Here is a 15,015-nt window from a genome sequence, read left to right as displayed (position 1 = left end):
AGTGGTAGGGATTTCGTCAACGAATACCGTACCACTGGAGCCATCAACCACAGTGACACGGTCACGCGGTCGTAGGCTTGTGTCTCAGTTCGTATGCAGCCATTTCGATTTTTTCTTTTTTTTTCTTTTTTGTTCAACGCCGGCAGGCCACCGCCGTCTTGTTTCTTCTGGCAGCTTGACTTGATCTCAAGCGTGTTCTACTGTTGCGTACAGGAGGAATATGGGCTACCATCATTTTTCTTTTCTTGTTTTTTGTCTATGGGTCATCAATGCGAGGCTAATGCTAGCCAGATAATTACCATGAGGTCACTATACAGACAGACGTGAAGGCTTTTTCTTACGTTACTTGCTCTCCCTTCTTTTCCAATGCATCAAGTTTCAAATATTCCTCACTCTGGACTTAGTTTTATGGGACTCGTTCATCACTGGGTTGCTGGAAAATTAAAGCAGGTCAACCAAGAGTAGTAGGAGCTGCTTACCGAGCAACAAGTGCTATCGATGAAACCTGTACCTCAGCTTTCCCCTATGAAGTGTTTATAGTAAGACGCAGCCTAATCTTGAAAGAAAAAAAAACCATAAGGTGCAATCTTCAAAATCTGAATCATCATTAATTTCAAAATGTTAGTATCATCCCTACAGACGTACATCCTTGCCACCCATGCTATGCTATGCACCAACCACCGTCCATGCAACTCCCCTCCTCGGCATCCCATATAAAGCACCAAATCCGCAAGTTCTGAATCATCATTAATTTCAAAATGAATGTCATGAGAGTTGGAGAAAAGGGTGAAGACCAAGTGATCTATTTTCAACCTTTTAAGCAAATATGTCCATTATGAATTCATAGTGACTGTATTTGAAATTAAATAAGCAATTTTTTCCACATAAAGCATCTGTGACCGTGGATTCCACGTGGCAAGCTGTTCGGCAACACAAAATCCAACCTGCAAATGTAGTCTAAAACGAGCTCAAAACAGAAACTTGAGTGTTAAACAAATTCGTGGGAGATGCCATTCCTCGGGCTTGGACCGCAACACCCGGACAGACGATGATACGAGGGCTGCTCAGCTCTGCACCTGCACCGCAGTGCCCTGCAGACATCAATACGCACGGGCCGTGCAACGGAAACAACCACCAATAGAAATTAGCTGAGTATACCAGTAAAAAAACAGTCAGTCAATGCGAACGCCAGAGCCGCGATCGAGTCCCACTCCCAGTACCATACCAGGGACAATCACACGGGCTATAATGTACTACCACGGTAGTACTAGCACTATAAATAGAAATCTCATTCTGCAATGTGCAGGGATCATCAAGTATGGTTACAGCATTTGTCCAGAAAACTTTGAAAGAATCCATCCGGAGGCACCCCTCGTAAGTCGTAACTCCATGTTAGTAAATGTTAAGGTCATGTACAAAATCGCTAAAAATTGTGTTGTGCACAAGAAAGCACTATATCTGTCTATCAATGCTGCCCACATATCCCTGCAAAAATTTCAGCTGCTGCAGATTGAGAAAAGGTTAGACCATCTATAATAATGTCAGTACCCCTTTTTCTGTATCCTAAGATGTCAGTACCTTTTCTCCTTTCCTTAGGAAGCAAAACAATGTATGTATGAATTATTCACTATGATGCCTGTGTTCGTCATCCAAACCGGGTGGTGACATTGGTGGAACAGCAGTTATTTCAGTAGCACTAAAGACAGGCTCAGATTGCAAGATCTTCCTAGCAGATGCCGTGGAATCAGTAGTAGCTCTCAAATTAATTGGCAAGTTTCCAGGTCTAGTAACATTTTGGCTCTGGGCATCGGGTTTCTTCGGTGAGAGCTTCTCATTGACAGCAGGTTGGCCAGCTGCAATGGCAGAAGTGAAGACACCAGATTCCCGCAGACCTTGAACAATTGCCTGACGAAGAAAAGAAAACAATTAAGCATTAGATAGCATGGAAATTGATGGTGACTTCACACAAGCATTATTACGCACCATTGGGGTGTATATGCGAGTTAGCACTCCTTTCCTCAGAAGCTTCAAATTCAGCTGCTTATCATTCCACACAACCCGCTCATTGTACCTAGCCACCAAATAAAGGAAAAACATTAGAGGGGGAAGAGGGGGGGCGCAGTCCAAGAGAGGAGGAGCGCCAGAATTTAACTCATTTAACCTATATATCAAGAGACAGCAGATTTGTAGATATTATATATTTCCATGAATTGGTCCAGTGTAGTCTGATATTTCCATATTCAGGGCAGGCTCAGCTCTGGTGTAAATACTGAACCAATGTGTAGCCCAGTGCGGTTCACCCCAAGGCAATAAATTATGTTTCATGTATTCCCTCAGAAAAGTAATAAAACAACAGTAAATATTCAAAACATAATATGATGACGATGTTGTTGACCCTTTTAAGCTGAGCGCCAAGCCTTGTGAAGCTGGTCCAGACTTCGGCTATGTGTTTCTGGGTCAGGCATTTCAGGACCGCCCGAGTCTGAAAACCTCTACATGTGGTTTCATTGAGGTTAATATCTTGACCCTGTAGGTTGCAACTTGGGAATCGTTATGCATCCAATTGTTGCCATGTGCAGACGTGCTTAAAGCTAAAGCAAGTCATTTTATTGTTCATGAATGAGTAACCACAACACCACTTATGTGTGGACCACTCAGTTTGAGATGGGCTATATGAGGAAGAATACTGGAGAAGTGGAGATGAGATGAAAAACGCTATTTTAACCTCCTACAACCCTAATCCTTTCTTTCTACAGAAATGAAAATACATTGTGATCCATTGATCCTTATATAAGGGCAGTTTACCTGACTCACTAAAGAAATTATTTCTGAAGGAAACTCACCAACACATAAATTAGATATCTTAAGGAAAAAAATCATCTAAACAAAAAACTACTTTCTTGTAAATCTAACTGCACAGTTCCAGTCATTAAAGCGCCAGTCTGGCCTGAATTAACAGCGCCCCAGTGCCTCTACATCATAACATTAGATAAGCAAGCGAGGAAAATTATGAAACTTACCAACGAAGCATTTCCTCTTCACTAGCAGTTGATGCAATTATAAAAGCCTGCACAGCAAACATTGAAGTTAGATGGTAGAAGAGACGGTAAGAAACTGAGTTGCCCAAAGGGAAGCACCAACAAGGTTATAATTCCTAACAGTAAAGGCACTTATTGATATCAAATGAAGTTAAGTTATTATCCAACTACATGTATTTGTCTTGAGCTTCAGAATTACTGATAGGAGCATCTTTACTTACTGCTCTGTCAAAATCCAACATAAAACATCTTTTAACATCTTCTTTTGTAGGCTTGCATCCACAGCGATCGCGTCTTGATGTCAAATCTGAAAATTTAGTGTATGTATAGTGCAGAACCGCAGCCTCCTCCAACTTGATCTCACTGTTCGTGATGTGCAAAAAATATTGTAAGAATAACTCTACTGAGACATTTATAGTAAGTATAAACACGAGATACCTTCTCCAGTCACAAATATTTTACATTTTGGACATGGACAAACTCCAAATTGCAAGTTTTGGAGAGACATATACAACAAAGATTTCATTTTCTCAACCCCAAACAATAGATGGCTCAAATTACATTTTACACCACAAGTATTTGTGGCTGGAGGTAACAATGAATACATATTATAATGTAAAAACGTATATTAGCAAAACAGATCTTTACTTTGGGCTCTTTGCATAGTTATGCCATCTGTGTGCGCCATTAGGACGGAGATGATCTTGAATTCGTGCAGCAGATTTTCCATTACCGTAAGTGAGAAAATAATTAGGGTTTCCACGTGTTGCTTCCTTATACATGCCAAAATAAGTATCTTTAGGGAGATGATCATAATTCTTCTTGAACATGGATACCTGGTAAGATATTGCAATGCACAAATAGATTTGTCATGATAAGACCATATTAACTGCAGAAGGTCTGGAATACAAATGTAACTTTATCATTCAGTGATACTGCTCATCTGTAGCGGTACTTGCTGTAGGATCACAAGTTGCAATGGATGCAGTTATGAGCTGTTTCTCTTGCTAAAGATGATGACAAAACCACAAAAGAGACATACAAACCACCAATACACAGTACAACACATAAACCTAGCATTCTTTCTGTGCTTTCAAAAGAATCTAAAAGGCTAAATAAGGAGATAATGCATCAGTAATTATCCTAAAATACAAAATAGCTTACCAAAAATCCACCACAGCTGCAGGCATTTGATTTGAGAATCATATTGCAACTCAAATGCTAGGGATATACGACCTCAACCTTATACAGAGGTGAAGCCAGAATTACCACATCCAACTATCTTTGTAAAAGTTAACAACATGCTGAACTGGCTAGGTTCCATGTCCAGTATATACCAAAAGAGACTTTAATAATTAGGGATGGCAAGAAACAAAGGAACTTAACGAAGTGTTCATAATCTTCATAGATGAAAGTCTGACCAAATAACAAGGAATGCAAGCCCAAACTAGCTTACAAGAAAAGGCAGGAAATCACATAGTACTAGAGTAGGAGTAATCTCAAGAAGGAATGAGTAAGCATTAAGCAAGGAACAAAGAAAATAATTCAATAATTTAAAAACAATAGTTGACCTTTCCTCATCAATGCCTTACAAAGGTGGGTAGAAACTACATAATGCAATCATTCAAAAAATAAATTAAATTAAATTTCTATTCACAAAACAAACCAGTTACTGCCCAGCACAATTAGAGGAATACAATTGTTCCCAGTTTTGAACTTGTGATTGTTGAATGAGCAGAAAATGAATGCAAAACACAACTGTGTAGCAAAAAGAAAAAAGAAAAAAAAACAAACTCAGTAGACATAATGTTATTAGATGCACAAGGTTGTGACTAGGATTTGGCTTGCAACCAAAGATCTATACACAACTGAGGGAGGGAGGGAAGGAGGGGAGGGGAGGGAGGGAGGGAGGGAAGGAGGGGAGGGAGGGAGGGAAGGATGAACAAGGGGCTTACTTCGCTGAATGGATCTTTAATATTGTCACGCTCAACACTGCTTTCCTGCAGACATTTATGTTGATTACAACATAGAAGTTTTGTGGAAAGACAGACATATGAATAGTAGCGCAGACTTGAATATTCACTTTGTTTACTTACATAGTTTGGAAAAATAACCATGTCAACATCATGAGGGACCTCAGATAATAAACGCCTAACAGAATACTCAGCAGCTCCGCCAGGATATAGTAGCTCATCAGTATCTAGATGTATGATCCAATCCATGCCATGATCCTTCAACGCATAACATTGTAGTTAGTAGATAAATGCCTAAAGCAAAACTAGAAACCTACAATATTGCATAGCAGCCTCATTGGCAAGCAAAAAACTATAAATGAAGCTCAATCATTCATATATAACAGAATTAATTAACAAAGGAGATAACAGAAAAGACATACCCGAGCCATAACAATAGCCATCTCCATGTTGAGTGATTGTTTCACAAAGAGTTCATAGTTGCAAGGTTTGTAGAAAAAGCCTGAGAGCCAGGTCTCATTCCAGATTCGACTGCAAGCCGAACGACAAAACACATCAGAAAGGTGAAAGAAGAGAATGATAGAAACTCAATTAACATGCATGCCAACCCAGACACTCTTTGACTGGTCAGCAGTGGGCATTATAAGATACCGTGCGATGCTAAGCCCAATAGCGGTCACAATTCAAGCGTTGAGGTTTGTCACGGCAAATACGATTGTACAAAGGTTTTACTATCCATAAGAATTAAAAGAGAGAGAGATATGGAGATAGGCATTCATTGTTTCACCAAACTGAATAAGGATTCAGTCAAACTACAGATGCATACATGTGCGTGGCATGTGATGTTCAGCATTGTTTGCCCAAAACAACAGGTTTAAATTTGAGGATAGCAATGCTGCTGTGGTTTTTAAAATATAGGCTTTTTTATACAGTTATGCTCATGGAAATGTCCTACACATTCCTGATCAATAAAATCCTTCATCAGCCATCATTGGTTTGATGTGCTCTGGCTTAATTTTGCCTGAACCAAGAACCATGTGATTTCTAATTTCATAAAATGAAGTGAATAGCAGAAAAAAAAATACAAGATTGGTGGCAGAAAAAAAAATTACGAGGTTGGTAGCAGAAAAGAACACACCTGCTGGCCTGCTGCTCCTCAAGATCCTTTGTTCTGTACACCACTTTTACCCCCTTGCAGCATCAGGAATATAAAAAGCACTCAAATTAGCACTGGACAGCAAGAGCAGAAAATAGAAGCGCACTCGGAATGTCACCCACAGGAATAGACTCGAGGACTCCGGCGACATTGGGTTTGGCCGCCCTCCCCTCAACGAAGAGCAGGAACTGCGCGACGCCGACGACCTTGTGATAGAAGAGCCAGGGCAGGATCTGCTCGAGCCCCGCGGAGGTGCTCGTCTGCACGCACACCTTGGGCTGGAGGCCCAGGCCCGCCCCCGAGTCGGTGGGGAAGGACCAGCCGCGGAGGTAGGGGAAGGAGGCTCCGGAGGAGCCGGCGAGGACGTCGCTGCAGTCGGACGATGGGAGGGACAGGCGGGCGGGCTCGGCCATGCCGGGGAAGGCGTGCGGGGGCCAGCGCGCGGTCGGGTCGTCGACGCCGCCGCCGCGCCACTGGAGCACGAAGGCCAGCGTGGCGAGCGTGAGCGGGAGGACCGTAAGGAGCAGGAGCAGGCGGCGCCAGGCCGCACCGCCGCCGCCGAGGGGCGCCTGCGCCGGTGGCATCGCGAAACGCCGATCCGCCGAGCCCCGGTTGATGTGGTGGGGTTTCCGTTCGTTCCCCCCTTTGGGCACGTTTAATTTGGGGGGTATTCGTTTCCTTTGCTCTGCTGCTCTGTATATATTAGAATATAAATGACCCCATTTTATGGCTTCTATTGTATTCTGACGAGGGAAATCATATAGATGGATCATGAACAGTTGAACACTCAAGTACCCTAAAGAATATAAAATTAAACTAGATTTTGATACGTAAGTTTGAAGAGAAATCTGATTTTACCACTAAGATCAAAATTTCAAATTGAGTTTTACCTCTATACTTCATAGAGGTTACTTAGCTAAGAAGGAAATAATGCCACCATATAATATGTCATAGAAGTTACTTGGTTGATCTAGAGGTTGTATCCTAGGTGTTACTGAATTAAGAATGAGTTGTTATGAGTTGTATCTTAGTCTTAGTTGTCATAAAAGTTGTTATCTAGTTGGCTATTACTCCTTCCGTCCCTAAATATGTGTTGCTCTTGGTGTGCGTGCCACAAGTTTGACTCAATTTATAGAAAATACGCGCAATATTTGTAGCTTCAAATAAATTTATTAAAAAACTAGATTCAAAGATCTTTCTAATGATACTAATTATGTTCCATAAGTATTAATATCTTTTAATATATATTTTGTTAAAGTTGTTTCTCGGGAAACGAAAACGACAATTATTTAGGAATGGAGCGGAGCGAGTAGTTGTCATATTAAATGTATACAAGTTGTGCAAGTGCAAGGTCATAGAGCATCTCAAGTGGATTATCTATCCCTCTTCCTAATACCAAAAATTTGTTCTTTTGATAATGGGAAGTGCTTCAGCAGACTACCAATCTCATCACTAATACCAAAAAGTTTTTGGCAATCGCCAAAACACACATCTCTTGCTCAAATGTAGAGGGTTCCTCCCTCCACGGCTCCACCCTATCATTTGAGTAATCTGCTACAACACTTGCTACAAAAAATACAAAAAGTATTATTGGTGATAGAGAGAGAAAATATATAGGGTACGAGAGATAAACAATTTGCTGGAGATACTCGCCTATAAATAGAGGCAACGCCCTCAAGTTTTGTAACTCGTACATGTACTCTTTCCCTTATGAATAGAATTTGATGTTCCTATAGTAGCTCTTGAATTAGATCTCTCCTTTGAGCTTTGGATTAAGCTCTTGCTATCCATGGATTTGGATTTGACCTATTGGTCTATATCGTCTCTAGAACGATATCTAGTTCAGCACGTTGAAATGGTTCCTTCAACACTTTTGTGTTGTTCGCCTATCAGCACCTTGGAGTGTACCTCCAATTTAGTGTGCTGCATCATATTCTCCTCCCAGTAATTGTGATTTTGTGCATCAATTAATAATTATACTAAAATCGCATATTAAACTTTTAAATATCAGTACGTCTTATTACTAACAAACTTTTCTATCACAAAATCATGTTATTTTAGACGTACAATCTAGAAGTGAAAAAATATCCAAAATAAACTAAAATAATTCGTCAAAAATAGTTGTGAGAAATGCTAATGGCATAACTTTTGTTCGATGGTAGCCCATTACACAATAAACATGAGATTGCTCTTAAGGATATATTTGCAAGAAATGTTTACCTCATTACAATCAAACAATAAACTATTGTTCTTGATCTGCTTAAGTAGCATAATATGCTCATAGTATATATGTGACGGTACATGCATATATTTTCAAGAGTTCATGTATCCATTTGCATATTTTTCAATTTCTTGGACCAAAGAGATATAGCCATACACGTTGAACTTTTAGGTGGGTGAAGTTTACTCTTATTGTAAACACTAAACGAGCGATCTTTAGCTATTTATTTGAGCTATTAAACAACCATTTAAACACGCTAAAACAACAATGAAATGAGAATAAACATCTGATTCAATAGATAAGGCCAGCCGGTGCATGTTTGTGCGTTTAAACAGGTTGTAAAAAGACTTATAGGCAAATAGCACATAATACTAACTACCACAAAATTGGAGGAGTAACTAGTAAGGTAAATTCACTCCATTTCAAGTGTCTCTTACAAACTTAACCTAAACATTGCTCATTTAATACCTAATTTTTCTGATTGTATTGAAGTAGTGCATGTGGTCTTGGCGATCTACCTCAATTTGCCCATGATGGCAAATGGAGATCTACAAACACCGACTGCTAATATCTTCTTTATTATTATTATTATTATTATTATTATTATTATTATTATTATTATTATTATTATTATTATTATTATTATTATTATTATTATTATTATTATTATTATTATTATTACAATGCATGCACGTTAGCACAGCAAAAAGACGCAAGGTGGATATTATGCGCCATAAAAACCACCATCGAAGCGAAACTAGGATCAAAGCTTAAAGCAGCGTGTATAGTGTATAAAAGATTTAAGACTCCGTTTAAAAAAAAGATTTACAACTTGATCAGATCAGAAAAGATAGCTCAAGGTGTTGAGGGTATAATAAACTTTCCATTAGAAGTAGAGATCCCCTTTGTTAGATGTTTCCTTTAATATTTTTCTATCTAGCATATTTGAGAATTTTTAGCACGCAATTTGATTACCACGATATTACACATTATTTTTTTATAAAAAAGAACACTAAACTTCTTTCAATTTTTTTTGTAGCTAAACTACAGGTGAAAATCTCATTTCGACTAGCTTATCCCATGGCAGATTCCCTTTTCCTGATTTCTAGAAATGTCCCGTAACTTAACCCTGTACTTTTTCTTTAATAAATTTCCTCACACGATTATACTCCTCCGCCCGGCTTTCAGAGTAGGGCGTGGAAATTGCTACGTGTACGGATGTTCGTACAATTTTTTTTACGACTTAGAAGTTGATCCGTGCAGCTCGTGTACCAGGATCTTGATGGCTAGCGCGACGCTGGGGATCGTACCCAAATCTTAACAACAGGTCGTACCCATAGCAGGGCTGACTAGATGCAATTAGAATTTCCATCCATCAAATACACGAGACGTCTTAAAACCTGCACTTGTTTTTACATCCCAGATTGCCGTACAGACTAAGGATAACAAAACATACAAGGTGACACTTCTCTTGGATCCTAAAGGTAAGGCCGTTCAATGAATATCAGTCCTCTTCCTCCTCATCAGCGTCATTTTCGCTAACAAGGTGACCAAGGGAAACCTTCGCCTTCTTCACTTGTGGCGAACTCGACGCAGCAATCCCCTCGCTTTTCCTCTTCTCACCCTGGCCTGCATCATCCTCATCTTTTATACCCTCACCTGAAGATTTGTCGCCCCCGCCATCCTGAGCAGATTCATCCTTCTTCTCCGATGGTAGCTCGGCCCCCTTCTTCAAGGACTGCTCGCACTCTTTCAGGAATGCACGCACATCATCATTATCCGCGACATGCAGAGCTGTCTGCCCGCCTTTCGTCTTTGCTGTGACGTCGACACCTTTCTTCACAAGGTATTTCACAAGATCCAGATGGGAGTTCTGCGCAGCGAAATGCAGCGCCGTGAAGCCTTTCCTGTTCTTCGCTTTCACGGTAGCCCCAGCAGCCAGCAACTCGCGGACCACTTCTATATGGCCTTTCTGGGATGCAAAATGAATTGCCGCAGTGTCGTCCATTGCTGCAGCTCCGACATCAGCTTTGTGCTTGCAAAGGCATCTGACAACCTCAACATGCCCAGCCCATGCAGCCAAGTGGAGTCTGAATGAAGAAATATATTGTGTCAAGGAGATAGTAAAATTGACAGAGAAAATCAATATAGAATACTAATACAGCAACAACATATCCTGTCCACTGAGGAACTACTCTGCCTCCTCTATGGTGCACAGACAATTCAGCAAGAATGGTACACCAAGAAAGCTAAAATGAGGAATACTCGCATTGATGCTAACAGAATGTTCGTAAATTGCACATAATTGTGTCTGGTCCCTTGCCAAAACCCGAAGCCTTGAGATAACACAACAGCTTGTTTCGCTGAATTAGCAACAAAGTTCAGGAACTACTACAGCTAGTAAGTAAAAGGGTTTATTGCGGGCTATTTTCAGAAGGAAAAGATTATCAAAACTTGGCAAGGCGACTTCCCACTGCAATGGATCCCCATGGTAAACAATAACTATCAGACTACATGCTGCAAAAAATGGGCAAATAAATAAAAAAGATGGTATGATACAGTATGACAAAGCACAGCATCGGTCAGCATGTACATCTCTGTATGTAAATATGCTTCACTGCAGCAAGACTACATTTACATTGTGCCAGATCACTCTTGCAGGGAGAAAAACAGAATCATTGGCTGGATGCCTGGATATGATAGGAAGGGAGAGAGAAAGATGAATGTGGAGAAATCAGAACCCCCCCCCACCCCCCCCCCTAAAAAATATATATATAATTGCAGTAATAGCGAATTATACTCCCAAGTTCCAATGAATCAGTTTGCCCCCAGAGTTGGTGTTAGCCTCTTAGGACTTGAAACCTGGTGCGGGCAGGAATGCTAAAGAGCTGCCCCACCACCAGGCCATCGGCCTTAGGGTCTCACTGAGCCCCAGTATTTATATCAGAGGATTTAACCCATGGCTGCAAATATTCAGGCATTCTAATTGGTCCTGAGTTGGAATTGATGAAAACACTCAACTCATATGCATGCTAGCGAAATCTTGATGTTATGCGCAACAGTAGACATACAGCTTGTTTTGTAACTAGCATTAGAAATAACAAGGAGCAAAGAGAGAGAGAAAAATACAATGGCCTATTCTAACCATTAGTTAGTAGCAAAATTGAGTGATAGCAATAGTTTCGATGGATAAGAATAAGATGATATGCCATGGCATGCTAATGTAATGGGAACAGAATTTTTGTAGTGTTATAGACTAGCTGATTTCGTGAAAGAAAAAGCAATGGCAAGCCAGCTGCAACAACAGAAGACCAAACAAACTAACAAGGAACCCAATTATCTATAAGAAGAAGCCGCAGCGCAACACACAGGCTTGTTGTGTTAGGGTTAGCGAACTCTACTACTTCTCAACAAAGATAGTAAGTATCCATAACACATGGCATGGCTACTCGTCTCTCCTCTGCTCAGATGGTGAGGGAAGGTGAGAGAGAAAGGGAGGGATTTGCAGGGATAGGGATGCGTACGGTGTGCGGGAGAGGCGGTCCCTTGAGTTGACGGCGAGAGGGTTCGATTCGCACAGAGACTCCGTCGCGGCCGCATCACCAGACCTCGCAGCCTTGTGCAGATGGAGGTCGTCTTCTTCGTCTCGCCCACGCCCTCTTCCGCCTCCTCGGCCGCCGCCGCCGCCGCCGCGACGCCGCCCCATCGGTTTTGGAGCGGAGCGAATCAGGCAGGTAATTGCCTAATTGGATCTTTGTGTTGGATTGGCCCAAAAGGAAAGGACCTCTAGGGCCTAGAGACAAGCCGCATCAGAAATGGGCCTCCTCATTTTTAGGTGGACTTGGGCCTTAATATTGTGTACTTTTATTTAGTCCTCCATAGTCCATACAGGCCAAGAAAAAAAATTGTGGTGTTACAGTTATGGATTTGGGGCTTACTTTCTTACTCTCTCCGACCTAAAATACAAGTCATTTCAAGATTCAAAATTTATCCAAAAAATAAATCACCCTATCCTATTTGGAAGTGCATGTGCATATAAGAATCAATTAATGTCAAATATGGATAATAAATGAGGGCAAACATAGTCATTTTATATTGTCGTTAATCTGTTCTAAAATTTATAAGATGACTTTTTTTTGAAATAGAAGGAGTACAAATTATCGGAGGGAATCCCATATATCTAAGATGACTTTCGCTTCGAGATTTGTATGCATGTATAAATCCAATGCCTACAAAATGAGTGGGAAGCTGCTGATTAGTCATCTGAGCGCCGGGCAGCCGGCAGCAGGAGTCAGGAGAACACGTGCCTGCTCCTATGTCCTGACGCATACGTGCAATGAGAAATCAGGTGGATTCCCTTTTGAGTTTGAAACTTTGATTTTTAATTTTCTTTCACACTGTAAGTGTGTTTTAGATCTCGTTTGAACCATAATATTATTTTGAATTTTTGCAACAGAACAAGATCCAATATGAATATATTTGAGTAAAATACATAGGCGGTCCTCGAACTTGTCTGAAGGTGTCATCTAAGTCTCTAAACTCTCAAAATACATTTTCATATTCTTAAACTTGTTACAAGGTGTCGCATAAGTCCCTAATATCTGAAAATATATTTTTAGGTCCATAAACTTGTCTCGTGGTGTCATGCAGGTCTCTAAACTCTCATTATTATATTTTTAATTTAATATAAATGTTGTTTTTCTACTTTGAGTTAATGAAAAGTTCTTTTGTTACTTTAAATTTAATAAAAAATTGTTAATTTAATTTTTATTGAGAATGAGAATAAATTATCTTAATAAATTTATACAAAACACATGCAAAATGTAAAATAGTTAGTAGAAAATATTCAAAATTAACATTGATATCTCCTTGTTAAACAGGAAAACTATACATCGTTGATATCAATTGATCTAGATTAACCCAAGATGTATGATTAATAAGCATCTAATTCAGAATTAAAATGGTCTTAGTGGTAAGATTTGTAAATGAATTGGCTGAAGAAATAGCTTAATAAACAATCCATTTTGAAAACAATTAATTAATGGTAATTTTTAGGAATTTGAAATTTCACCTTGAGAGTTTGTGGACCGAAATGATATATTAAGACAAATTTGAGGACCTGAAGATGCATCTTGAGAGTTTAGGGGTTCGAATGACACCTCCGAACAAATTTAGAGATCTAAAAATACATTTTGAGAGTTTAGAGATCTAGATGACACTTTGAGACAAGTTCGAGGACCGACCATGTGTTTTACTCAATATATTTTGACTTCTCAAACTTTTTTTGAAAATTCAACATTCAAATTAAAATGCTTCAACATTTTAAAATAGTTCAACATTGTAGATATACTGCATGAGTATTTCCATGTGAAATATTGAAATAGTTCATTAAAATTGTTGAACTAGATTTTGATCAATGTTGACTCTAATGGCTTAAAATGTTGACCATACCAGTTTAATATTTTAAACATGCTAGGTTAGAAATATTTGTAGCAAAAATTATGAATCATGGTCACACTAAGGGACAAAAAAGCAAAGAAAGCTTACCTGCCGGCAGCCTATCCTCATGCCATCTTATGAATCCTGGGCATTGCTGTGTTGCATGTGTCGTGTCCGTGTGTGGTCAATTGCTCACTGTGCATCTGTGCGTGGCTGCATGTAATGGACTGTGGTGGTGAAAGGATCTTGGATGTTGCCTAGAGGGGGGTGAATAGGTGTTCCAACAAATTCTGCAAATTACAATACTTAAATCAAACTGTCAGCACACTGACCGGTCAGACCGGTCTAACACTTAGACGCTGAGCAGAACAGGCAACCGGTCAGACCGGTTGGAGTGACCGGTCAGACCGGTCCTACGCAGAACCTGCACAAATATCAGAGTTTCTTCCCTCCTCGAGCTCTAGCACTAATACAACTTGAAGTAGTGTTCCTGCAGGTTATTATGAATGTATTGCAAGTCCCTGCACATACAGAAATAACACACCAAAGTAGATCGATGCGGAATTATTAAACAAATACTAGAACTCAAAGTAGTGAAGCAAACCATAAAGGAGACACAAGAATTTGTTTCTCGAAGTTCAGATTCACGCCTCTTTCAACTCGATCCCTAGAGTTGGGTCTCTTTCAACCACTTCCCCGATTCCACTATCTTAATCCTTTCCATCAAGGGGCAAGATCACGCCCGCACAGACTTGCCGCTGCTCACCACAACATTGGGAGCTAGCCGGCGACACCTAGCCGTCTAGGAGGCAAACCTCCAAAAGTAACAAATGCGAACTTTGAAAGCTTTGACAAATCTCAAGTGCTCAAGCTATGGTTGCTCACTTGCTGCTCAAAATGCAGCTCTCACAATGCTCATCAATCTCACACTTGCTCAATCTCCCAACCCAATCCAAAAATATGCAATCTAGATGGCTTAACTCACAAAGAGTGTTGGGGAGAGCTAGTTGGTCAAGAAAATGCTACTAAGGGCTCAAAAAAGATCAGGGAACCAGCAGCCCACGCAAGAGGGGGCTGAGGGGTATAAATACCCCACTTCTAAAAACTAGCCATTGTAATTGTTAGTGCAGACCAATCAGACTGGTCCCCCAGACCGGTCTGTTCAAACTACTAGCTGTTATACCCAGG

The 15,015-nt window shown here is 40.2% G+C and overlaps 2 protein-coding genes across 3 annotated transcripts; both read right to left on the bottom strand.

Moving 5' to 3' along the window:
- Positions 1 to 1,268: 1,268 nt before the first annotated feature.
- LOC120651494 (glycosyltransferase-like At2g41451) lies at positions 1,269 to 6,833 on the bottom strand. 2 transcript variants are annotated; one of them, XM_039928984.1, is made up of 11 exons: positions 6,290 to 6,826; positions 6,150 to 6,202; positions 5,434 to 5,542; positions 5,135 to 5,269; positions 4,994 to 5,038; positions 3,687 to 3,874; positions 3,260 to 3,401; positions 3,021 to 3,067; positions 1,984 to 2,071; positions 1,579 to 1,905; positions 1,269 to 1,503 (listed from the first exon to the last, which is right to left on the bottom strand). In XM_039928984.1, exons 1-10 carry the CDS (start codon positions 6,749 to 6,751, stop codon positions 1,621 to 1,623), a joined length of 1,554 nt encoding a protein of 517 aa, XP_039784918.1. In that variant the 5' UTR covers positions 6,752 to 6,826; the 3' UTR covers positions 1,269 to 1,503; positions 1,579 to 1,620. The 2 variants fall into 2 exon arrangements, with proteins under 2 accessions (XP_039784918.1, XP_039784917.1); XM_039928983.1 differs by having other exon boundaries at positions 1,269 to 1,905; positions 6,290 to 6,833.
- Positions 6,834 to 9,705: 2,872 nt separating this feature from the next.
- LOC120651493 (ankyrin repeat domain-containing protein 6-like) lies at positions 9,706 to 12,170 on the bottom strand. Its single transcript, XM_039928982.1, has 2 exons — positions 11,913 to 12,170; positions 9,706 to 10,478 (listed from the first exon to the last, which is right to left on the bottom strand). Exons 1-2 carry the CDS (start codon positions 12,092 to 12,094, stop codon positions 9,893 to 9,895), a joined length of 768 nt encoding a protein of 255 aa, XP_039784916.1. The 5' UTR covers positions 12,095 to 12,170; the 3' UTR covers positions 9,706 to 9,892.
- Positions 12,171 to 15,015: the final 2,845 nt, after the last annotated feature.

The sequence above is a fragment of the Panicum virgatum genome, chromosome 9K (genome assembly GCF_016808335.1).
Source record: "Panicum virgatum strain AP13 chromosome 9K, P.virgatum_v5, whole genome shotgun sequence".
NCBI classification, from domain to species: Eukaryota; Viridiplantae; Streptophyta; class Magnoliopsida; order Poales; family Poaceae; genus Panicum; species Panicum virgatum.
The sequence above is the reverse complement of the archived record's forward strand: the minus strand, read 5'-3'. Positions and strand labels throughout refer to the sequence as shown.